The sequence below is a fragment of the Gallus gallus genome, chromosome 3 (genome assembly GCF_016699485.2).
Source record: "Gallus gallus isolate bGalGal1 chromosome 3, bGalGal1.mat.broiler.GRCg7b, whole genome shotgun sequence".
NCBI lineage: Eukaryota > Metazoa > Chordata > Aves > Galliformes > Phasianidae > Gallus > Gallus gallus.
Window position 1 is genome coordinate 14,375,240 of NC_052534.1, and position 25,528 is coordinate 14,400,767.

A 25,528-nucleotide genomic window follows, 5' to 3' on the forward strand; every position below is an offset into this window, starting at 1 on the left:
ATGATGTTTAAAGGTCCCTTCCAACCCTAAAGATTCTATGATTCTATGATTCTTTGTAACTTGTTCTCTAGGATGCCGGACTGTAAAAGAGATTGGCAGGACGCTGATACGAAGACATGAAGTACTGCTTTCCAAGATTTAGGTTTGAAGATGATCCCCTCTCCTGTTGCCTGTCATACAGAAAGTATGTTAGATAAAAAGCAACTCTATTCGCAATTTGGGCCTCATGCTGCAATCCTGACTGAGAAGGAGTCTTCTGTGAGCAACCTCTTGTTGAAGAAGTTTCGCGCTTCAAGTTTTACAGCCTATTCTGCTAGATGCTTATGCAAAGCTGCTATGCTGTTAGTTGTGATTAGAGATGAGTCTTTATACGAGACTAACACAGAAACTTGAAGGTGTTTTGCAGTAAATGCTGATATTACCTTACAAGCCTGTAAGTAAATTTAGTTCTAAAATGAAGCCATAGAAGAAAATGTTCTGATGGCAAACAGCTATCAAAATGTAGAAATTTAAAATGTAAAAGGTACTTTTCTCACTGGTTAGAGAAACTACACTGTAGATCAGAAATTAAATCTTGCTTTCTTATGAATATGATTTCTTCTCCCTAATAATGATGTGCTATTCCTTTGTAAGTATGTGGACTTATATCATGTAGGCTGTAGAGAATCAGAGTTCTTAGTTGTTAAGAACTGAACAGCAAAGTGAAATTGGAGAAGTGACTCAAAGCCCTTTGCAATCAGACAACCATTGTGCCTGTGAATCAGACACACATCAGATCTTTGGCTTGTGCAGATCCTGGTAGTTCTATTGCCTTCACCAAACCATGCTGACTATACCCAGCTGGATCCCCAAGTCATGTTTTTAAACTGGACTCAACCGTTTACAGTTTTTTAGATCATTGGATAAATCTGTAGCATCCTGCATCAGTATTGCAGAAAGGTTTTGAAAATCTTGTTCTGGATTTTTTTTTAAAGCCACAATTGCACCGTTCCACTGTCACTGATATCACTGTCTGTACCATTTGTTTCCCATCAGTGTCAGGAGAACTTGTGCATTCTGTTTCTCCCTTTTTGCTCTATTTGAAATATCCTGTATTGAGTTTTAAAGGCAGTTTTGTCATAAATGATGGAATAGTACAATATGAACTAAAGTGGGGGCTGGAACTCAAAATGGGGAGAAAACCCAAAAGGCCACATGCTTGCCCTTCAGTTGTAAAATTTGTACTCTTATTTACTGTGGATTGTAGTGTGTTGTGTGAGGGTTGCATAGCAACAAAATAAAGTTTATCTGTGTAAGGAAATATGAATGTTTCTCAGAGCATAGAGAAGCATAATTTCTGCTGTTTACTGCACTTATCATATCTGTTGCAATGTGGACTGTGTCAGATGTCAATTACAGACTAACTTCAGAAAGACTGTTTGTTTTAGATAATATAAATGTTACTTAAAAGATAGGGGATAATATCTTATGTTTACATGTTTAAGATCCATTTCTAAAGTTTAGAAGATGCAGTTTCCTGTCTTAGCCCCAACCAAATACAAGGAAAGTTCTGTAACTCCGTGGTCCAGGATAAATTCTGCTGGTGAGGAAACTGATTTTATTTGTACATAATTAACTATTTCTAGTTCCTTTGGCAAATGGGCTTATATTTGTTCTTTCCTCCTTGTTATCTGAGAATTGTCTGACTCTCTTCCCTTTCAATCCTAGTAAGTATATACATGCATTAAAAAACAAAAACAGAGTCAAATACTGAAAGGCTATGAGACAAAGTTGACAGAAATGAAATTAGTTTCTGTTCAAAAGAATAAATATATTTCACAGTCAAGAGAATTTTACTAGATTTGGAGACAACCAAATACAATTGCTTCTTGAAATGTTAATGAAACTTTTGTTTGTTTTAATTATTTGTCATGATAGAATTTGGAGAAGACCAATGAGACTCAGCCATTCTGAAGTAAAACTCTAGCTCATGGTACCTTCACCTAGAGCTGAGAAGAAAGCACACCATACATAATATAGTGGTGGTGGATCTTTATGGACGCTGAGAATGTTTTTGAGGGTAACTTAAGCAATATAACTAAAGAAAATAATAAGCCTATAGGAGGCATAGAAGTAAAGCAGTTTGTGTATTTTGCATTTATGATGCTCTAGTATGTCTGCCTATCTCCGTGTCAAATAATGAACACACCATCTTCTTCAACTGTAAAATTATTTTCTGACTTTACCTTTGCTCTAACCCATAGATACCAAAAGAAAATGTCTTCATAGAAAAATATGCAGTAAGGGGGGTACATTGAGTCACATTTATCTACCGAGAAAGCCAGCAGTCAATTGATGTTCTGGGTGACTAAAACAAATCAACACACCTGATAGGCTGGTAACTGAACAGTATCTGAGTGGGGTTTTCTAATCACTTTTCAAGTAGACCAGGAATATTCTGTGGAAGAAGAGGATTACAGTGCTTAGTGAGAGAAGATTTCTTCACGATTTTGTGAAGAGAGATCCAAAAGCAACACCTGAGAGTGTACAAGATGAGGATCCTGGACTTTTGAGGAGAAAGTGGTATCTCACAAGAGCCAAATATGTGAGGCAGGTTTGCATATACTGTGTGTACTGTGTTCTGTTTGTTTGTTTGTTTTTGTTTTTGGGTTTTTTTTTGTATTCAGCCTGTCTGGATTTCTCTGCTGCTGTCAGTTTGGAAGATGTACTGAAAATGTCACCATGTCACCATGAAGTTATCTCCTTGGCCTCTGTGAGCCCATAGAGGATTAAACCCACTAAAGAGAGTACAGATGAGCACTGTTCTCTAGCAGGCGTACATAGATACAAGTGTGAAGATGCAGAGAGGCTTCAGCTCTGGTGTGGACTCCAGAGACCCATTCCTAGCAACATACACTATGTTAAAGTGGCAAGGTCAGTGAAAGAGCCTGTGACACTGTCTGAACATCTGGTAGAGCATATCAAAGCCAGGCATGCAAGGAGCAGGGCCTTCCTAAGAGGGGGGAAAAAACAACACGCTTCTGCAGAAGATCTTGAGTTGCAACAGACTGGTAGGTGTGTATTTGGAGGAAAGATTTTGCTGTATTGGAAACATATTTGCTGTGAGAGATGGGCAGTTATGTACAGCAGAGGAGAGTGCTGAAGCACAGAAGTACAGGACTGAGGCACAAAATTCTGGTGAGCAGAAGATGGCAAAGTCAGCTGAGGATTGTGAGACCATCTCACCTTTCAGATCTAAAGGGAAGGAAATTAGTGTAGCTTTGGGATAGGTCTTACACCCTCACTTAGCCTGTCAGTTCTTTGAAGCAGAGACCTGCTGCTTTTTGAACATTTGGAGGCTGCGCACAGGGTGGGGAATCCACTAAGTAAATAGTAGGAGTCATAATTCAGTTCATTTGAGCTGAAGAGCTGTGAAAGACATGATCTGTTTTCTTGTGACCTCCGCCTCTTGCTGTAACTCTGGGACACATTATTGTTTTTTTGTTTTTTACTGATGGCCAAGTCAAACAAATAGCTCTGGGATTGGTAAGAACTCCACCTCCATCCCCAGTTTTTCAGGTGAAGGATGAAACTTGTCTGTCTTACTGAGAATTTCTGAACATAAACAAACAGATACTTAGAGTAACTTGATTTGATAAATGGACAGTGTAGGTCAGGGCCTGTTGGATATGCAGGCGACTCAAAGATGAAGCAGAGCTGGGGAAGTAGGCAGGAATGGCTCTGCTTTTCTTGGCTTCTCAAATGGTTTTCAGGCTGAAATCAAATACTGAGAGCACGAGGAAAGCTGGCTTCTTAAGTCATGATTTTGCACTGAACCTCACTGTAAGGATATCTCTTATAAAGCTACTTTTGATGTGGAGATTTGGCTCCAAACCACACTGAAGACCATTATAAATAACCACTTCATCACAGGACACACAGAAGTTGGCTTCCTTGAACACTCCTAGAAAGCAAGTCTAATGTTATTGAGCCATAACCTCAGCTAGTGTAAATCAGAGAAGCTCCACTGACTTCATTAGCTCACACTGATTTACACCAGCTGTGACTGTGGCCCACAATATAGCAAGATGTGTCAGCTTTTAAATTCTATCACTGAGTGTTGAAGAAAACTGTTTTTAAAACAAGACTGCCAATCCCAAATTTAGAGACTAATGAGACACAGTACTGTAATTGTTTCACGATGCCTATATGCTCCATTTTGTTTTAATTTTGCCATGCTTCTGTTTTTCTTATCTCTTGCCAGAGAGAGAGTACCACATACATTACATTCGTAAGAAGGATGTTTTGCTGCTTTGAGAACATGTCCTCCAGATGCAAAATGCTTTTGTGTTGTCAATCAGATTCTCCCTTTGGATAGGTATGTTGTTTATGTGTCAATATAAGACTGCCCTGGAGAGTCAGCCTCATGTTTCTCCAAGGCTCTGGAGTTCTTGAAGGGTCATCAAGAGGCTGTCCCAGCCAAACCTCAAAGATCTGATTTCCTCTTAGCAGTTTTCAGCTCTAAAGTTGTTACTGCAGATGAGTAGAGTGAATTGTGCCTAGGAGCACCCTAAAAGGAATGACCCTGAGATGATCAATACATCTCTGTAACAATTCTGTTGGGTGTTCACGGGGTTAACTTTATTAAGTAATCCATTGTACTTGCACCTTTATGGTATGCGAGGCTGGTAGATACATACAGATGGTTTGTTCAGGGAAGGGGAAAATATATAAGCTTGACAATGATTAATATTTGTTATTATTTCATTACAACAGCAGCTGTAAGTTCTAGTCAAGGTCAGGATCTCACTGTGCACTGGAAAGATGCTTTTATGCCATCAGCAGTCCCTGCACAACAGAGTCTGAAGTGTGAATTAACAGACACAGGAAAAGAATGTTTTTATTTCTATTTTATAAAGAGACTAACCAATTTCACCAACACTTGGTCACATGATAGAACCAAGTTTCTTTAATATCATTTTCACCACCTTAATTATAAACCATGGCTTTCTCCCTAAGGCAGATGACTCTGAGTTGAACATTGCATAATGCAAATACCCAGCAACTATGGCAAAGGTCCAAAGATGTACTCCGGAACAGTGAATAGACATGGGTCACAGAAGAGCTCTTAACCTCTGTACTTTTCATTGTGAGTGGAGGACTCCTGATGCAACTGGGACCATGTCTAATACTCTGCCAGTTAGACAGACAAACTCTGGCTGTGGTGGCTTTGCAGTTGACTTAATATTTCTTCCTTGTTATCTATAAATCAGTTGAACACTGTGATTTTTCTTGGATTCTCCCCTGGCCCCTCAGTATGCTAACACCTATAGTTCTGTGTACTGTACGTTGAAGTTTCCTGTTAGGAAGAATCACAATGGATATAAAACATGTTTTGCTCATTACAGGGGTTCCACAGACTAGGTATTTATGGTTAAGCTAATTTTACATGAGATTTGTCTAGTTTTTGAGATTGGCCATTAAGTCTACAAAGAGAGGTGCAAGAATCCTACAATAAGCCAATGTGGTAGAAAGTTAACTTTTGTACAAATTCAGGATATGTGTACTTTTCTATTTGTTGAGGCTAGCAAATTAATTCAGCATGTTTTTTTACTGGACCCAGAATTCTGCCATGGATATGAGATAATATTCATAATAGCTAAGATCTGAATGATGTCTGTGAATGGGAATGTGACCAGTAGCATCATTTCACATACTCAAGCTCTCCTCAGAGTCTGTAGTGTAAGTGAAGTCTTAGTTATTGCTGACTCCAGAGCTATACATCTACAGCCATCAGACGATTAAGAGTAGCAAAAAATACTGAACTTGGTATAGTCAAAACCTTTTGACAAGCATACATTTTCACCCAGAAACCTGCAAAAAAAAAAAAAAAAAAAAATTTAAGTGCCCTTCGTACAAGAAACTCCACTGATAAAAGTCATAGGAAGAGTTACAAACAAAGAAGTTTATGTTGTGAAAAGAGAACTTGGTCACAGTTTTAAAGTGACACAATATATCTGGTAATAAAAATATCTGCAAATAAAGAATGGCAGTAACTCGCCTCATTTCTTTCCTGGCTGATGGCTATAGCTTTTTCAATGGTTGCAAGTTCAGGGGTTTCAGCTCTGTGTTGTTGTGGCTTTACATCTTATTGTGTCCTGCCTAGTGCTGCCATGTCTGCACCAGCCTTCGCTGCAGAGTCCTTGGTTTTGATCTTGCAAGGAAGCAGTGATAAAAGAGATGCTTAGGACCTTTGGGTAGAGTCTTTTGCCACTTGCATATACTTCCAAATGAGGTGTGGATGTGTGTGGGTGTTGGTGAATTTTATTTGGCCAGAAGGTAAGAGATCCTTTCAGTTTTCGAGAGTCCCCTGCCCAGGATTAAAGTTGAAGTGAGTTGTCAGACGGGACAAAGGAATCTGCATAGACGGGAATTTGGCATGAGCTATAGGTTACATATGGTGCTTCAACAACACTTTGCATAAGTAGACAAAGCACATCTTGGCAAAGAATCCTAGTCACTTGTTCCCAGGCTACGTGCAACCTGAAGATGTTAAGCAGGAGGCCAGCTAAGACCTTAAAGTACTGTTGCCTACATCATGTTATAAGTTAGTAATACTGTCCTGTGGCCAGGGAAGATGGGGACTGCTGTTCTGAAAGCTTTGCTGCAAGGGTCATGCATTTGGGTAAATAAAGAAGCCCACCACCATTACAACATTTATTCCACTTAATCTGCTTAGATGCTGATACTATCTTTGTCTAAAATGTTTAGGGCCAAATCTTGAACTAGTATAGCTCTGTTGCAATCTGCAGAGTTGTTCTGATCTCTTGTCAGCTGAGAATCTGAACCTACAGGCTTCTCTTTCCATGTCCTCCGAAGAAGCATCAGTTTTTATTGGTTTAATTGAAAGTTTGTTACATATCCCTTTAGGTTCATAATATTTGAATCAGATACTTGAAGTTATCATACAAGGTGCTTGATCGTCACCGTTTATCAGGAATTCTGAGACAGTTGGAGGAAAGCAGCAAGTTCTGTGCTGAGGCCAAGATGCTCTCAGCTGTACAAACTGCCTTCTGAATACTGTTGATATTTCCCAAGCAAAGTTGCCCCATTACAGAGTTGAGATTGAATATCAGGTCTTGCTCTTGTGTGAACAGCTCTGGTGTGTAACATACGCGCTACCATATAAACAAGTTCTTCTTGACTTCTTCACTCTTTTCACAGGTAGACAGCATATATTTTACCAGAATTAAATCTCTCAATCTTTGTATTGTATGTGCTTACTGTAAACTTGGAAGACTGCCAGTAGGCCTATAAGTTATTTCTGACAATCCTATCCCGAGCTTATTTTCTGGTTATGCAGTGGTGTGCCAGAGAAACTCTGTAAGACCTCATGATACATTGTTAACCATATCTTCTCATGTTAGCCTATGGATAGTCATTCATGAATATGAGGGCTGCTCCAAAAGCAGTGCCTCATACGTTGTTATGTTGGTCCACAACATTAGAGGTGGACCTTGGTGGTATGGCAGTTGAAGTTGAACCTTCCTGCCAATATTCTGTTTTGTTGCTGTGAGACAAATAGGCTTGGAGGGACAGTCTGACAAAATGGCAGTTAACATGAAAGTGTATATGAAGCAAAGGTGTGTCACTGAATTCTTTCATGTGGAAAAAATGCCACCCATTGACATCTGTCAACACATCCTGAACATTTATGGAGACCAAACAGAGGATGTGAGCACAGTGAGGTGGTGGGTGGTAAAAGACAAGACATGTTCCAGATGGCAATGTGTAATTGTCACACCATGAAATGAAGAGCGTCTTGATCAGCTCATCTGTGGAGTATTACTAGGAAACTGTGTACGGGGCTGAATATTGGCTTCAGTGCTTTGGAAATGATGGTGTCAACATTGGAATATCACTATGTTGTGCCAGGTGGATCCCACGAATGTTCACACAAGAACAGAATTTGTATGCAATCTTGTCAGGACCTATTGAACCAATATGAGGCTGAAGGTGACAATTTCATGTATTGTATCATTACTGGTGACAAGATATGGTATCACCAATATGAACTAGAGTCAAAATGGCAGTCCATGGAATGGCAACCTGTAAATTCCCCAGAAAAAAAAGGTCAAGACTCAGCCCTCAGCAGGTAATATATTTTGGGATAGGAAGGGAGTGATCCATCTGGATTTCCTGAAACTCAGACAGACCATCAGGTCTGACCACTACATGATAGTGATGATGATGATGATGACGAAGCTGAAGGCTCAAACTACCAGAGTCAGGCCAGAGAAGACAACCACCATATGCTCCAAGATTGTGGAGCATATTGCCAGACTTGGCTGGACTGTTCTACCACACCCATAGCATAGTCTGGATTTGGCAACTCCTGTTTTTCATCTGTTCAGGCTGATGAAAGATGGACTGCATAGGCAACATTTTCCTAGCAACGATACCATCATAGCAGCTGTGAAACAGTAGGTCACTTCTGCTTGTGTAGATTGTTATGAGTGCAGTCTACAGGTTCTTATTCGTTGCTAGTAAAAATGCATAGCTAATGGTAGTAACTATATTGAAAAACAGTTTCCACAGAAATAAATTGAAGGCGTTACCTTCAGATCAACCTATGTAGTTATGCATAGATTTGTAACTGCTGCATAACAGACTGCAAAACCTCACATAACCTAAATAATTTGCTTGCATGCTAATGAACAGTAAATCTAGAGAGTCTCAGCATCTGCATGTTCTACTTTTTATTAGTTTGAAGTGCTTGTTTATTTATTAGTTTGGAGTTCTTGGCCGTTGTCATTCCCTCAACATAAATACATGCTTTTGGCCTATCAAAATGCAAGCCTTTTGATTTTCAATCCTTTTCCCATTCTTACTGTAGTATGTATGGAACTCATCAGTTATTATAAAAGATATAGAGTACCTACAAAGAACAAGGAACTGTAGGGTACATCCAGCCCACAGTTCTATATTAACTTGTGTTACTGCTTACTGGTGCGACTGAAAATCTTTGGTCCTCTATGATGAGCAATAATTTTGGCTTCTCTAAGCCAAGAGTGGATTCGCTCTCCATGCAGACTCATGAAGGAGGCCTTCATTCTGACTGAATCTTCCCTGTAATGTATTGAACAATCTGCCTTGGAAAATTTTTATTGCCCCTGTCAGAAGCCTTTTAGCTGTGAGTACAAGAAGAGTAATATATATCTGGAAATATGCTCTTTCTGGGGTCCTCACGTAGTGGTATATCTCAGTCTTCATTGCTTTGCATGGTTAAAGAGTACAGTGACTGACATTTTCCAAAGAATTTGAAATTTTTACATAAGCAGAATGTCTGCATATCATACAACATGATGCATCAAGGTAAATGTGTTTTGGGTTGGTTTTTTTTTTTTTTTTTTTTTTTTAATTCAGGTGACAGCTCTTGGAAGTTGTATTCTTTTCTCCACAACTAGCTTTTTTTTTTCAATCTCACCTTCCTGCTGTCTTGGGAAAATGACTACAGGAGAAGTTTCTTTCTTTCTTTTTCTAGCCAGAGTTGGTGAACGCTCTCTTCCCCACTTCCTCATCGATTGTAGAGAGATAATGCTCTGATTAATTTTTTAATTGTTACTTTCTTAGTTTTTGTTTCCAGTGCTAGCAATAGGTAGACTGTCTTCTGGTGCAACATCATAGTAAATGCCAGAAGCAGCTCATCTCTATTTTGGTATGTTGTCAATTAATTGCTGTTCAATTATGCAATCACAGACACGTTAGTTGTCCCAGCAAAATGTTCCTAAGCAGTATGGTAGCAATAGCTATCAGCAATAGCTGATAGCAATGAAGTCATCAGCCTAGTAAGGACTCTGGATTTTCAAATACAGTAATTTGCTGCAAGAAAACAGCATGTAGCTTTAGTGGAGCATTTAATGTCAATAGTAAAAATTTCTGATACGTTTGTGTGCAAATAGATGTGTATGTGGCTGATTATTAAGGACATTGAGAGAGGACTGGATATTGTTTAGAAGGTAGCAAAGAGATACTGTTGAGGTTGTTTCATCTCAAAGTAAGGACATACAGCCTCAAAGTTGGAAGTATTAAAAACAATGTATGGGATTTTTTCTTTTTTTTTTTTTTAGCAGCAAGGGTTATTAGTGTTGGAATGTTCCCAAGGGCTGTGGTAAATTGTCCATCCCTTATAGTATTTAAATGAAAAATAAATGTGTTTCTAGAAGATATGCTCTGGTTTGGCCACAAACTGTTGGAGACTTGTTGGATGAAATGTTATGGGTTTTTCATGGTAGAAATCAAATTAGATGATCACAAACCTCTAAAACCTGCCAAGGCCATCACTTTCCTTCTTATTTTATTATTGCTTGTATGTGTTTGTGTGTGTCTTATTTATGGCAAAATCAGTATGTAACAGGCAAGATAGATAAATTTGCATAATTGGTTTGACCTAAGCTACAAAGCCTCGTTATCAGAATTATGCTATTACAGTAGGGATTTAGGATTTTTTAGCCCCTAAGGTCTAGTGCTGCTTTGGATAAGATCCTCTTCTGGGTCTATTGGTGCAACTTTTTTTGGCTGGATTTGTACCTTGCTCAATTAGACTCAAAAAGTATCTGCATTGGTTTTTTTTTTTTTTTTGCTTCTCTAACATTTCTGCTTTTGACTTTGCTACTGTGAGCATGTCAGATACCCATTGTCTTACTGACCCACAGTAGGTCCAAGAGCATAATTCCAGGCTTTGTGACGAGGGAACATTTGTAAAGCAGCAGCCCCTTGCTAATCTGCAAAGGGAAAGCACATGACAGGCGGTGGGGATTCCATTTTTCAGGATCCAGAGTTCAAGACAGGCTTATAGGAGTCTTATTAAAAGTGTTTTCCAGTGCATGTGGCTCTTTCTGACAGCACCCAGGTGGTTCAGAAACCAGCGTTAAGAATAAAAGCTGTTTCTCTTTTCTGCACAACAAATGGTTCAAATGTCTGGTATTTGATTCAGAAAGGAAACCTGCAGCAGTCATGTCCCCTGAAATAAACCAACCAACGTTTTGAGCTGCCAACACTTCTGTCTATTACGTCAAGGCATCACAAAGTTAAAAGTATAGTTAAGTAATATATATATATATTTCTCTGTAATCCCAGGGTAAATATTAGGTAGACAGTATTTCTGCTTTTTGCATTAAAAACCCGACTGAATTTGAAAAGCCGGCTAGTGCACTTTGGGGATTTTGGAAAGTGTTGTTTGGCCATGAGCTAAGACCAGAAGCTGCCATTTTGCAGATGGGGCAGGAGGGAAAGGCGTTTGGCCTCATTCATAACTTCGCAGCTACTGCAAATATCAGCTGATGAATATTTATGTTATGCCTGGCAGAGGCCCTAAAGTCAAATGGGGGAGGAGCAGGGAGAGAAGCTTAAGTTAGGAAAATGGTCGTCTGAACTCTGTGGGATTTCTTTACCAACACTTTCCATGCTTGAACAGTAGATGCTGAATGAAATCATTATGTACTGAGCCCCTGCACAGGAAAACAATGTTTGTCAAGGCTCTGTTCGTTAGCACCTTGTACTTTGTTTGAACCTTAGAGGTTTGTTGGGCCCTATAAATGGAAACTTTTCTTCCACAAATCAAATGCACTATAGAGCTAGAGAGATTTCCTTTGTTTAGTCATTCCTACGTTGGTGGTGGGACTAAGTGTAAGCAGGAAAAGAGGGGGTCAGACAGAATATGAAGTGATGCAGGGTGGTATGGCTACTGAGGAGGTGCTGCTCCAAATCCTGAGCTAAGATAGTAGATACAAAAAGGGTTAAATTAGAGATGTCATTGAACAGACCTGTAGCGTTTGACTGTGTTCAGCTGTCTGTGTCTGCAGGCTCATCTCCCTCCCTAGGAATCCGTATGAAGAGGGGTCTCTGTCCTGCAAGTTGCTGCACAGCTATTGAAAAGAAGAAATAGAAAATGAATGACCTGAGCACAGAGCTGGGAGATACCAAAATACAGTTATGTGTTCCTCTGTACTGTGCTAAAATTAGAAACAGCACATATATTGTGTTGCGTTTAACTGCTGCAGGCAATAAATGTTAGGTTAAAATGAAAGTCACACTGTTTTTCTCAGTACAGTAGTTCGACAGTAATTCCTGCATGTACTGATAGTCTGCAGTATTAATGGGTTAGTAAGCATTGCACATGAATTTTGAGGAAGAAACAAACGTTAATGCCCCTCTCATGACAGATATAATGTAATTTGAAAGTAATGTATTTATTTCTTCATGTTTGCATTAAGATTATCTCTGGTCAGCCTCTGAGGTAAATAAATAAATAAATAAATAAAAATCTCTCTGCCTTCACCAGACTGTAAATTAAGAGTAAGGAGCAGCTTTCACTAAAGCTAGTGAACATGATTTCACCGCTTGGATGAGTCGAGCCTAAGAAGGAAACCAGATGAAGGAAATAAATGCTGAAAGTCAGGCTGGGTCTGCTAACGAGGCAGGCAGCGGTGGGTGGCTGGTCCAAGCCTCCTTCAGAGCGCGGGGTCAGAAAGCAGCAGCTCAGGGCTTTGTGACATGCAAGTGCCTTTAAAACTGCTCACCTTGATTACACGGAAATAATAGAAGTGCCCGGAATGGACCGATCCCTTCAGAGTCCCAGGCGCTTTGCAGAGTTTAAGCAGCTCCTGCTCTGTGAGGAGATGCTCCCGTGTCCCACGGAGAGGCACCGGCAGGTGGTGCTGCAGGACACCGAGTATCGCGCGGCCCGGGGGCACCCAGGGCTGCCCGTGCTCCCTGTGGCACAGCTGTGGCACCCTGAGGCGTGGCGGCCTGCGCGTGCCGAGGGCAGTTGGCGGGAAGGTGCGCGCCTCTCCTCGGAGGCGGTGTGTGAGGGGGCTCCCCGGGGCTCACAGCCCTCACTGTGCCGAGGTGTTCACCCGGCAGCATGGGTCTCAATTTGAGTGTGTCCCTCAGATTGGGCAGCCTCAGCCCCAGCTCACCTCCATCCCGGTGGTGGTGTTCCTGGCGGGTTTGTGCCTGCGGCTCGGAGCGGAGGTGAGTCCTGACTGTAGTGTTGAAGGTACTGAGTGAGGGCAATTTTTTTTTTTTCTCGTAAATATAGTTTTATTTAGTATAAATTTATATAGTATATCGCAACAAATGATGGTTTGGTGCCCAGCGCTGCAGCCTTGCTGCCAGCCCAGCCTGCTGCCCCTCTAGAACCTTCTGGAACCTTCTGGCGCTTTGTGGAGATTCTGCTCTCCCTGGCAGCTGGGGCTGCACCGCTGCAGCCTCCACCTCCTGTCTGCATCAAAAACTGTAGGAAACCCCCCCCAAAAAAGGAGCAGCTGAGGAAGACGAGCCCACAGTGAGATACAGAAACACCCTCACACACTGTGAGCAGGGTGTGGGGGGGAACTCTGTAAAACATGGCGATGTTAGCTGGTAATGGCGTGGATCCCGTGTGTTATTTTTCCTCCCTGGTAGAAAATCCTCAAAATGTTTGCTTTGTGTATGTGTGTGTGTGTGTCTGTGAGGCTGTCCCTGCCTGCCAGCCTAGGGCCTGGCATCTCTCAGGCTGACCGTACCACTGAGGAGCTGCAGGCAGGCGGGCGGCAGTGAGATGCATTCAAGGAGGAACCCAGCAGTTCTGCGCAGCTGTTTTTGTTATACCGCTGAGCTGTAAAGTTGAAAAACGATTTGAAAAGCAAGGGATGTGCTGGGAGTACTGGCATGTCCCACTTATAGGTGCTTGGGGCATTCTGTGTAAATTGAACTTTTTTTTCCCCCTGTTATTTTGAATGGCTTAATATCACAGTGGTGGAAGGGAAGAGCATCAACACTTCTGGAGCGCAGAGCCTCTTCTCTGATCCCTCTGGCACAGAACTGCACCAGAGTGAGCTGAGGACAGAGGAGAAGCCAGGCTGCTCCCTTACTTGACTTATTTCAGTATGGAGGTTGCATGTGAGAAGGCCTCTAGAGGTTGTTATTTTTCTCAATAAAATATAAAATAAAATTTAAAAAACCCTGCCCCCTCAGAGAATTTGTTCAATTTAGTGAGAGAAAAGTGATTGAAAGGCAATTACTTTATGTTCTGGCCAATGCAACATGTGACTCAGCATAAAGCAAGAACAATGACATGATAGGCTCTTCCCTGCATCTTTAATTAAGCGTGAAGTGTCAGGCTGAGGTGTGAAGTAATGCTTCTGAAGCCAGGTTTCTTTGACTTTGCATCCAAAGAAGCTGGAGTTGGAAGTTAATCTGTAACTCACATAAGATGGAACCTATTAGAAACGTGATCTAGAAGTCTTTGTTGTAGTCTTTGTGCTTTGATTAATCTGGTAGAAAGCATGCTTCCTGCAGGATTGCAAGAGGATGCTGTGGAGGTGAAGCAGCCTTGTGTCAGGGCTTGCAGCTATACTGGAGGCTCCTATGGCTCAGGAAAAATCTGTGAAGTATCCTCATCTTATCTCCTTGCTAAGCTTTCCTCTGTCACTCTTGTATTTGTTTTTATACTGCAGTTTTGGGTTTTATCTTGGGAAGTGGGTGCTCACACTACTTTTGCATGGTAAGGATTGTGAACTGCCCTTCTCCGTCATGCCCGTCCATGCCCCTTCTCTAAGGAGTTTGAGAGGCTTTGTCTCAGACAGGGAAAGGATGGATCTTTGCAGGGGCTCTGCTTGTGCCTGGGATGGAGAGATGAGCTCTGAGCAGAGAACAAATAATTTATTTCAGCTGTCACTTCCAGATTTCAGAACATGACTTCAGGCTGCTGACGAGGGACAATAAAAATAATTATTCCATAAAAAGTGGATAGTTATGAGAAATTCTGTAAGTCTCCCAGAAAACTGAAGATTGTTTTGAGAAAATGGGAGGAGGAAAAAAAAGGAGTGGGACAGTTTGCCTTTGTGTTGAAATTTTAAAAACTTTATATAACTTTTTTAAAAATGTATTTTTTTTTCTCTGTATTTTCTAATATAGAAAATTATTTTGTTATAGGGGAGTCTTATCTTCCTGTTCTGTAAAACAGAAAATATCAATTAAGTTGACTTGTCTCATCGGGATATTCTGCTGTCAGTGTTTCTGCTGGAGGGCAATTGCCCACTGTGGTTTGCTGAGTATTTCTTGAGTATAACAATGCTCCAGTCCCACTGCCCACTAAGTAGGCGCCTGTTAGAGCATGAATGCAATACTGTCGGTTGTTCATAGTAAGAGGATGTGCACTGAGAAAACTCACTACTGCTATCATCAACATCTCAAGTCTGCATTCTTGTTCAAAAGTAGATTTGCTGTCCCAGTCTGTACAGGAAAGTCTCTCTGAGGCATTATTAGCAGCTTTATTGTTGGTGTGTACTGAGATGATCTTGGTCCTGGGACAGCCTATGTGGACTTGGTTTCTCTCTGTTGTAGTCAATGACATGCTTGTCTGGAATGATGGATTGTGGTGCCACATATATATATATAAACAGAGCAGCTGTAGCAAACACCTTCTGCAACATATACGGTTTTTGAAAATTATAGGTTGCAAGTATTAGTTTAAAAGAGGCAAGGAAATGTATATGCATTAAGAATGTGAGTTACAGAAGTGTCACTGTGTCATTAAACTGTTCCCTACCCTTTCCTCTTTTTTCTTCAAATCACACGTTCACGTTTTTGGCTCTGAGCTTGAGCACAGAGCTATGTTAAGGTAGCACATCTGGAAGGAAGTGAAGCTTTATAGGTAGATAAACGGTCTTTTTTTTTTTAGTGGAAACCATGGGCTGCCTTGTGGCAGCACGCTGCAGAAAGTGTCTTCAAAGTGTTGGTTAGGTACTCCTGCTTGTGGGATTGCTGCCAACAGGTTGAGCTTCTCAGCGTGGGGGATAAAGGGAGTGGCGAGTGAGTCAGGGCAAGCTAGAGGTGAGCAGGCCTGTCTGTGAGCTGGTGTCCAACAGAAAAGATGAGCTTCCTCCTCCCCACAACGTTTTGTGACTGTATCCATGTTTCCTTCAGATCCAGTCACAGGATGTAGCACGTTCATGTGATTCCTGTTGCATTGTATTACTCTAGATGATGTTTTTTCAATGAAGAATCATTTCCCAAAGCACGTTGTACTGTATTTTGCAATAAAGTGGTAAAATTCTGCTTTGTTTATCAACTGTGGGACGTACTGTGAACGGCAAATTATTTGTTGTCTTAACAGGCAGAAATTTCACATGTAAGAAATGTTTTTAATTTGGCTTTAAGAAATCTGTTTGTTCTTGTTGTTTGTTTTTATTTTTCAGAAGTCTTTTGAGAATAGAAGGAAGTTAGGCCAATGCTTACAAAGGTAGTTAGTGCAAGAAGGAGGCATCTAAAGCCATGGTAGACTTGGCCATAATTTTGTGCAGTTGCTGTAAACATGTTTTTTAGCTCTGATTTTATTTTTGACTTCAAGGAAACTAATTTAATTTTTTTTTTGTGTGTTGGGCTGTGTCTTGTAGTTGTTATCCTTGAAACTGGACAAAACCAGAAAGGGTAAGTCACGTCTGGAGGTCTGCTTTGGAAGGGATTTCAATTTTCTTCTGGAAATCCACAAACTTAGATCACAATATACCTCCCATCCAGGAAGGTGCTGTGTGGTTTGAGGTTTTATTATAGACATTTTCTACAGCTCTACTCGTTCTAGATTTGTACTTAAATGGGAGCCCAGCGAGGCAAAAGCCAGGTGTTTAGGATGTGGCATTGGTGACTCAGTAGGTGGTACATTTCCTTCTCCGTCAACATTAAACAAGTGCCCTTGTGTGGTAACAGGGATGGGTTGCTTCTTGGCTGACATGAAAAAAAAACAAGGTCACTACTAAGATTTTGGGAACTGGACAGGAAGGTCTTCTGTTCTCCATAGTGAAAGGGAATTAGCCTCAAGATGGCTTAAACTGAAAAACCAACTCCTTTTACAAAAGAAAACTGTAAAGGGTTGTACTGCAATAGAAATCCCAGCTGCAACCAACCAGGATCCCACTGTGCCTCATATTCCCACAGATAGTAAAATGCACCATTCTTTCTCTTTAGCTACATCAGGACCTAGAACATGAAATTAAACAGCAAAATTTGGAGTCCTGACAAAATGAAAAACTTCTCTGAGCTCAGTGCACACGTAAAATGCTTTATTGTAACCAGAGGAACAAAAAATCCTTGTTTCCATTAAAAAAAAACAAAACAAACACTCAGATTCCTCATTATAATTAAAGAACAAGTAGCACCTTTTGCATTTCCTGAGTTGCAGTTAGTTTAGGCTCTTCCTCTTGCTTGAAAGACCGCAGGATACTTTTAAAATGCAAAAGCTTGAGCTTCATTGCCTGTCAAGACCACAGAAAGTTCATGCTTCCTGTGGAAATTGTGTCTACGTTATTTCTTTTTGCTACATCAAATTATGATATGGGATTATGAATAATAAATTCAACAATTTCAGGAAAAGGTATATGTATTTCCAAATGCGTTCGTAGCCTTACTGCTGCTATGTGTCTGCCTTACAAGCAATGGCAGTTAGGTCCTTAACCTTCATAGAGACCTTTGAAAACCCTGTTTAGCAGCAATCTGCTTAAATGTTTGGAAAAATTGACCTGCAGTCTCTCACTACATCATTTGCATCATTCAGTGAGAACAAAAAAGAAATACCTGGGATAATACTGTTCTGCTCTTTCTTATAGACTTAGCCATCTTCTTGACTTCTGTCATATTCCTCAAAAAGTATTTGCTGCTCACTGGAAATAAGCCCTGTACTTTCCCCTCTGTGTCTTATAAGCAAAATAAAATACAGCAGTTGTGAAGCATGGAAATATCTATACATTCAAGAAAAATCTTTTTGCTACTCTCAGGCAGCCAGATCAGAAGCAATAGTCTCGGAACACACTGAAGATGAGTATCATGTGGTTCACTTTTAAGAATGAGAAGAGGAAAATTACTGATTTGTTGTTGTTTTTGCTGTTTTGTTGCTGTTTGTTTGTTTCACTGTTATCCAGGATGGTGGGAATTAAAAGTTGATGCTGTTACTGGGACATGCAAGCCAATGTCCTGATTTGTGGTGCACACAGAAACATTTGAAAGGCAGACCAGTAAAAATAACCACTATTCCTAATACAACAGTAGGGAACAATGGTTGTGAAGATAATTTTGTCTGTCATTGGTTCAGGGGTAGATCCAACTCAGCTGTAAGCACTAGGTGATCCGTGGCACCTGCTAGTACACAGTTACTCAGAAGAGATAGGAAGAAAGGAGCAATGCATGCAGTTACTGGTAGTTGCTGGAGTAATGTTTCCACTATATTGTAATTATGTTTACTGCCTGCATTTCAGAAAGGTAGGAAAAATACCTGGACTTATCCTGATTAGTCACTGACAAAGGAATGAATGCTAAGGAAACATTTCACTGAGTTGTAGTGCTTACTCATGGCGAGTAGTGTGTTATCCCAGCTGGGGATTAGTATTGCAGTGAGACACCCAGGGAGTGACTAGAGTTATCATGACCTGCATTCTCTACTTGTCATGTTTTGAAGGTAGCATGCAGGCTTTCACTCTCTCTCAAGTTATTCCCAAGTTGCCAGCAGAATCATTTCTTTACATTGAAGTACTGATAAAGACACGGCTCTTCAAACTTTACAGGATCTGGGTAGTTTGAGCAGCAGTTGAATCTCCTTTCAGCGTAGAAAGAGAAAGGTGAGCTCCAGTGGATGAGAAAGTAATATAAGATACTAGCATGCAGTACGTGGCAGGAGAAATTTCTCATAGGTTGAGCTGGCTATCCTGGGAAGTGTTGGAGTACAAGCACTGAAAGAGGTGAAGATTGAGTTCTGTTGAAAAAAAAAAAGGCTGAAAGGTGAGAGGCAAGGAAAAAGCCAGCCTGTCAGGGAACCCAAACTGTCATAATCATGCCAATTTTACTCCTTGTACTCTTTCCTTGCTGTCTTTCAAAGTAGATGTGGCTTTATCTCCTGTTGTATTGTTTCTTTAGAAAATGAGGGTCTTTTCTCTTGAAAACTCGGGTCACTGTGGAAGTGTTCTTCCAGGCACAGCTGTTAGTCACGATGCACTGGGCTCTAATCCCAGCTGCTACTGATGACAAGGGGCCCCACAGCAATCACTGCTATGTTAGCATCAGTGGAGCGAGCAGAGGTCAAATGAATGCCTGGAGTAACCCAAAAGGATCTCACAGGGAAGCACAAGACTTGTGTTCTGATATGTTGCGTTCTCTGCCAGCACGGCATCAGCTTTTATGTTGTGGAGAGAGGGAGAAGGAATGGGAGGAAGCCAGAGCTGACAGACCCTGTGTAGTTGCAGGTTTTTTGATCTTCCTCTTCATCGTGTGTTTGCGTTGGTGGTAATTCCCATGACCTTGGGATTTTGCTATGGAAGGAAAGTTTTAAAAATATTCTCATTTATTCATAATTATAAATAGTAAAAAAACAGAGGCAGTTTCTGGGATCAGTAAATCCCTCACAGCAGGATTCCCCCTTGACACTGATCTCTGTTCCAAGACACCCTCCAGTCCTTTTCCAGCACTAAACTCTCCCTCCTCCAAACAACAACCCTGTGTTTCTCCCTGTAGCTCAGTAGCAGTATGATGAATGGTCCATGGTGTTGATCCCACTGTCTCTCCCATCCCACGCCTACCTACACTGTTGCTCTGGTCTTATGGTCTTTAATTTTTAAAATAAAAATGCCATCATATCAAAATTAATCTCCAAACTAGCTTCAGATAAATTATATCCAAGCATGCTGTTTCTGTATGTTTCCAAACAAAGCGTGTCTTTTCTTGGAATTTTAAGGCAAGTAACATAGTCAGAGTATGGCAAAACTTAACAGAATCAGCAGACACTGACCTTTATGATAGAACACTATATTAGCATGAGTAATTGTGGCCAAGATCTGGTGATCTAGATCTGGAAGGAAGATAAAGAAAATTCACTTCTTAATGTGCTTAATGTGATCTGATATTTCTTAACTGACTTCTAGGAATAAGTCTCATGTCATAAAACCACAAAGTTATGATGAGAAAAATAGCATGGAGGTTCTACAAAAAGTTATTTTCTCTTTTTTTCCTTTCCTCTCCTCGCCAAAATCTTGTGATAATTTTTATATTACAAAATATTATTATAAGTATTAGCAATACTCATCTAATACTTGCCTGGAAAATAATTTCCTGCTTTATTCTATGGAGGGAAAAAAAAAAAAAAAAAGGAATTGGTTCTTAAATGCCTTGTACCAGAGTTATTGTTATTTTAGCAAGTGTACTGCTGATACATATGTTCAAGCTATACTGATTCACACCAGGAGAGAACCTATCCATTTAGTGGTGGTTTGGTCTTTTTGGATGAGTTTTATTATGAGTGTGGAAGTAGAATAATAGTATTGATGCAGTCAAACCATTGTATAAGCATTTCCCTTTTCTCCAGGTCTCCAGATTTGTTAATACCTGGAATGTTTACACTGATGTCACGAGAAGAAAATGTACCAGAAAAGAGAGTAGATTTACCCAAAATAGAAAGAATGAGGAGAACACTCCTCCCTGGAATTTATATGTTTTATCAGCTTCATTTTTTCATTGTTTTTTCTTTAATCCAAACACCCTCAGTGTTAATTTAAATTAATATCCTTTTAAACATCAGCTGACTCTCTGAGCCAGCACAGGAGCCTGCCCTTACATGGATTTTGGCCTCAAGCACATCATCAAGTTACCAGTCATCAGCTGAGTTGTAGCAACCGATCACACATGTTTTCTTAGACTGATGCCTACAATTAATATGAATGGAAATGTATGTACAACCTCCCTAGTGAGAATTGGACTGTTTGACCAATTTAAAAATACTTTTTATTTTGTTCATTTTACTCTGGAGACATGTTTGCTTTTATTCCAATGGAAACGAAAGAGCTAACCCTGGTCAAAGTTTAAATTTGCTATTAATGTTACATTATACATTCAGAAATTTAATCAAGCCTAAGTTCACTCAAGGAATTCAGTTCCTCTTAATAGCCTAGCAACCTCCTTCTCTAAGTTCTTCATTGACAAATTGTGTTGCTTTTTAGTCAGCAGAATTAAAATTAACCTCCTGTTCATCAGAATCCAGGCTTATGCTGAGTTAAGGCAGCACAACCTCATACAGTCTTAGAAATGGATTTAGGAAAGCACATTTCTAAGCCATTTTATTTCTTGCATCTTAGTATCTATCAGAGATAGAAGCTTTTTCTTATACATGAAGTTCCAATTTTAACATGTCTTCCCCTCTTCTTTCCTTCCCCCATCACGAATATGGAAAGTGTTGGATTGGGTTGGATTGATTTTAATGTGACTGAAATTCTTTGTCTTTTTTAGATTGCCAGCTCCTGGATGTCTCTAGAATTGTCAGTAGTGGAAAAGGACTGGTTTCTATGGCTGTGCAGAGTGATTTTAATAGAGCACTGACTAGGATTGTCTAATGTTGTACATTCAGGGCCTTCCAGAAATTCTGCAAACTTGTCTAGGTATTTAGCATTTAGAAACGCTCAGTATTATAGCAACATCCATGGAATAATAAATATTGTTTTTTGAAATCAAGGAAGTCAGTCAGTCAGTGGAGTCTGTGAGTGGAAGAAGGGGAATTCTCTCCATATAGCTGTGTAAACACAGATCCCGCTGTATATAACTCAAAAGAAGACTTCGCTGCTTAACATGTGCACCTCTGAAATCTTACATCATACATCTTCAGTGTTTCCTCTATAAAAGGGTCAGAAAGTTCTGTGAGAGCTGTTTGCTTGAAATAAGTTATTCAGTACTGCATCCATCTAATCCAAAACTTTTCCATCAACGCTACACCAGAAGTTTCCTGTCCTTTGGTTTTCTGTGGTCTACCTTCTTACTCACCATAACCTCTTGACTGCCAGGTCACATATGACTTATAAGTTCAGACCTGAGTTTGATTATAAGATGAGCTTCTAAAATCCTTAATTTAGATACTATTTTCTTTGGAAAAAAACTGAAATAGAAGTTTAAAAACAGAATGGTAATTAATTAAAAAGCTCATTTGACTAGTATTTAAAAAATGTCTAGTTTCATCTGAAAAAAAAAAACGGCTTTTTTCATCTTATAACATTTTAGTGACATCAGAGACACACTTACTGTATTATTTTTGGCCTATTCAACATGGCTTTAACTGTCTTATCTCAGCCAAATTTGTGTCAAAAGGGGTCAAAAGGGAGGATATAGTAGCCACACTGAGAAGGTCGTTTTTGCTTACTAGGTTGGGTGTGCTCGATTAAACCCTGGGGCTTAGTATCTAAAGAACATTTGATTAGCTTGGATCAAGTACAAGTGCTTCTATACTGGAAACTAATCCTGATAGATTTTACAGGATGTTTCAAGTTACTAAAACATAAAACTCTGGATGATGACAAGTTAGAGGGAAGGAGGACCCTGCTGAGCTTGCCTCTGGAAGAAATGTCAGGCTCATAACGACTCATTTACTTTAAGGAGGATGAGTGAGAGGGCGTTGGGACACTGACTAAGGCTGACAGACCCTTGATGGCTGGGGAGAGGGGAGTTGCACACTGTTTCCATTATGTTAATGTCAACTTAAAAACACAAATGTCAATTTTTTCTTTTTAACTCTCTCTACTCCACATAACCTTCTAGCAGCTAAATCCAAATAATAGCCTAGCTGCCCTGTTCCCCCTCCCTGAACTCCGTGCAGCACTCGTCTTCAAAATTAAATATTGATAGAGGCTATGAAAATAATTTCTCTGACTTCCACTGAGAGTTTCTTGAGACTGGGAGTGATAGATTTGAGGGTGATGTTAGAAACAATGTGAAAACCAAAGGAGAATAGGTCATTGGAGGTGAAAGAGAGGTGGCTGAAGTACAGGTGGTCAAACAGCCCTAGAGGTAGAGTGAGAAAAAGACAGGTGTAGACCAGGATCAAACTGCATTTTGTCCAGATGGTTCTTTCTGGGGAACCTGCATGTGGGTCTTCTCCTCTGGGGAACTGAGAAGAACTTTCTGTTTTTAAATGTCATCAGTAATGATATTCTGATGCAAACAAGCTATTGGATAATGAGTTTCAGTCTTGCTTTATATATCATTTTAAGTCTTTGAAGACTTGATTTTCGTTGTTCTTTTTTTTCTACCATTTTATTTGTAATAATTCATCATTAAATAAATTTTCTGGAGATAGTGAGGCAAACGCTTGCTCAGAGAATTTTCTGCACAGGCGCGTCTACTCCTGCTTTCTCTGTGCTGATGTCTCAGCCAAACAGATAGAATGATAGAAGTCAAATAGAAGAAAATACAGGCAGATTCCTAATTCTGTTTATCCCAGATCTGGAAAGAGCAAAGATCTATCAGATGTGGGATTTGTGAAGCTGGTTTCACTGGAACAAAAGTCATGTGAAAAACGATGATCACATTATGCTTGAATAGTTAGCAACCTGCTCCTTGAAAATTCAGATCTGATTTCTGCTTTTTGCATTAAAATAGCTCTAAGACCTTACACAAAATTCATTAAGTTGGTTGCAAGTCTTGCACTGATCTCAGTTGAAGGTTCAGGCCCTAGTGAGATTAACAACATAAACAACGTCTCTAAGAGTAAATGCCAAGGAAACAGAAAATGTGGACTACATTTCTGTCTTTGACTTAGGTCAGGAAGGAAGAAAACAACAGGGATACTGTTCTGTACAGAAAGTGAAAAGTGTGAAAGCTATTGTGTATTTCTTCTCCTGTTTGTTGGAAAGCAGTGAGAACTTTTTCACTATTTCACCATGAGTAAGTAAGGGCTGACCCAAAAAAACCCTGAGTTTTATCTTCCATCTTTCTGATAAACCTTTTTATGTGACCTTGAGCAAGTGATTCTGACCATTTTTAACCTCATTTGTCTTTACGGGCAAGTAGAGGATAGGAAGTCTTTTTTTTTTATTAGCCTTAGACTTTTTTTTTTTCCCTTATCTAGTACTAGTCACCAGTAAAACAGTGGACTATTTCTTCTAAGTTACTTTCCAGAGAGGAAAGAGAGATGGATATCTACAGAGACATCCTATCCCATCTCATGAATGGGATGAGTTGTCATTTGAATGCGCCTGTCACCACTGAGAGTACAGGTAGTCTTTATGACGAGCTCTTAGTGCCTGGTTTTCACATGGCAGTTTCTAGGCATGGGCTGTCTCTGTACAACACCTAGCATATCTGAGGTCCTACTTTACTTGTTTTTATTTCTACTGTGGAGTATGACCTGAAAGCAGTGATGTCATGGGAAGGTAAGAAGACCCTGGCTGGCTTCTAAAACTCCTAAAGCTTCCTGGGCCCAGTAATACAGGATCAGTTTTTGTATGAATCTCTCATTAAAAATTTGTTTTGAATTTTCACTCATAGCATTTGCAGAAACCTAGAAAAAAAATGGCTAGACTAGGTTGGTTGGGGCCCTAGGCAGCCTGTTGTAGTGACTGGATAGCCAATCACTAAGTCAGGCACTAAATTCAGAACTAGATGGTTTGGAAGGAGGGGATTGGAGCTAGATCATCTTTGAGGTCCCTTTCAACCCAAGCCATTCTATGATAATTAAAAAACAAATAACAAACGAACAAAACAACAACAACAAAAAACACAACCAACACAACCAACCCAACACTGGAAATGGGTAATTTGCAGCTCTTTTATGGTGTATGTACAGTGTGACGTTTCAACTAAGCCCAGACCTGTTTCCATTTCTGCGTGTAAATCGTGTCAAAAAATGGTTTGGCACAAATCAAAGTGAAAGCATGAACTGGGCAACCAATTGGCATTCACTTTTATTCAAGTAGGCATGAATAGACTTGCTGTTTTCAGGAGTGCTTTTCTGAAGAGAGCGCATGGTGGTGAAAGAGAAAAATGTTTCTGTGAAAAAATAGGATTAGGTCATACAGTGACTACCAGAAACTTTATTGACCAGAGGTGCTGAATGATGCGGTGGGGCTGCAGAACTGCAAACGCCTTGTGTTCAGTGGTCTGGGATTTCACCCATCCTCAGCCCATGTAGCTATGATGTTGTATCAGCTTTTGTTTTGAGAGTATTTATGATTGCGAGAGTGGAAATTTTAAAAACAAATAAACAAAACAGCAGAAATTCTAAGCTGGGATATTCTTTTGTATGTGTGTATGTGTATTATTTCTGGCTACTGTGGAATTTTTCCTATTAAATTTGGCTTTGTTAGATGATAGTATCGCTTTGGTCAAACCAACGACATTTCCAGACCTGGGCTGCACAGACCATTACTGAGGTGAATGGAGGGGTTTTTAACAAATAACCTCATTAAACTGTTATGCTTTTTTTTCTCAGGAAGAAAATATTCAGTGTGCAGTTTAGCAGTTCTCTGGGCTCCTCAAACAGTGTAATTTGCCCAGCTTTTCACAAGCTACTTTTCTTGTCACATGTTCAGTGCTGTTTATCACCCATATGTTACAGATGGTACTTTTAATTTAGAAAACCAAATGTAATAAATTCAGTAGATTAGTATTTGGCCGGGATTGAGTGCTGAAATTGTTCGATTGACTATTATGGAAAACACATCAGCCAACCTCATCTGTGACCAGAGAGCAGTGGTTCCATCCCCTT

General features: G+C 40.0%; 1 protein-coding gene and 1 non-coding gene across 11 annotated transcripts in view; one reads left to right on the forward strand and one right to left on the reverse strand.

Annotated features, from left to right (window-relative positions):
- Positions 1 to 1,880, forward strand: part of HAO1 (hydroxyacid oxidase 1) — a 35,687-nt gene extending 33,807 nt beyond the window's left edge. For all 10 annotated transcript variants that reach the window (XM_025148596.3, XM_015283479.4, XM_046938614.1 and 7 more), the window contains one exon: positions 72 to 1,880. In XM_025148596.3, coding sequence (XP_025004364.1) covers positions 72 to 142 — 71 coding nt within the window. In that variant the 3' untranslated portion in view covers positions 143 to 1,880. The remainder of the gene's footprint in view (positions 1 to 71) is intronic.
- Positions 1,881 to 3,966: 2,086 nt separating this feature from the next.
- MIR1756B (microRNA 1756b) lies at positions 3,967 to 4,055 on the reverse strand. The gene has a single exon (NR_035299.1). It is a non-coding gene; the product is annotated as a microRNA 1756b (primary transcript).
- Between the last annotated feature and the right edge of the window lie 21,473 nt (positions 4,056 to 25,528).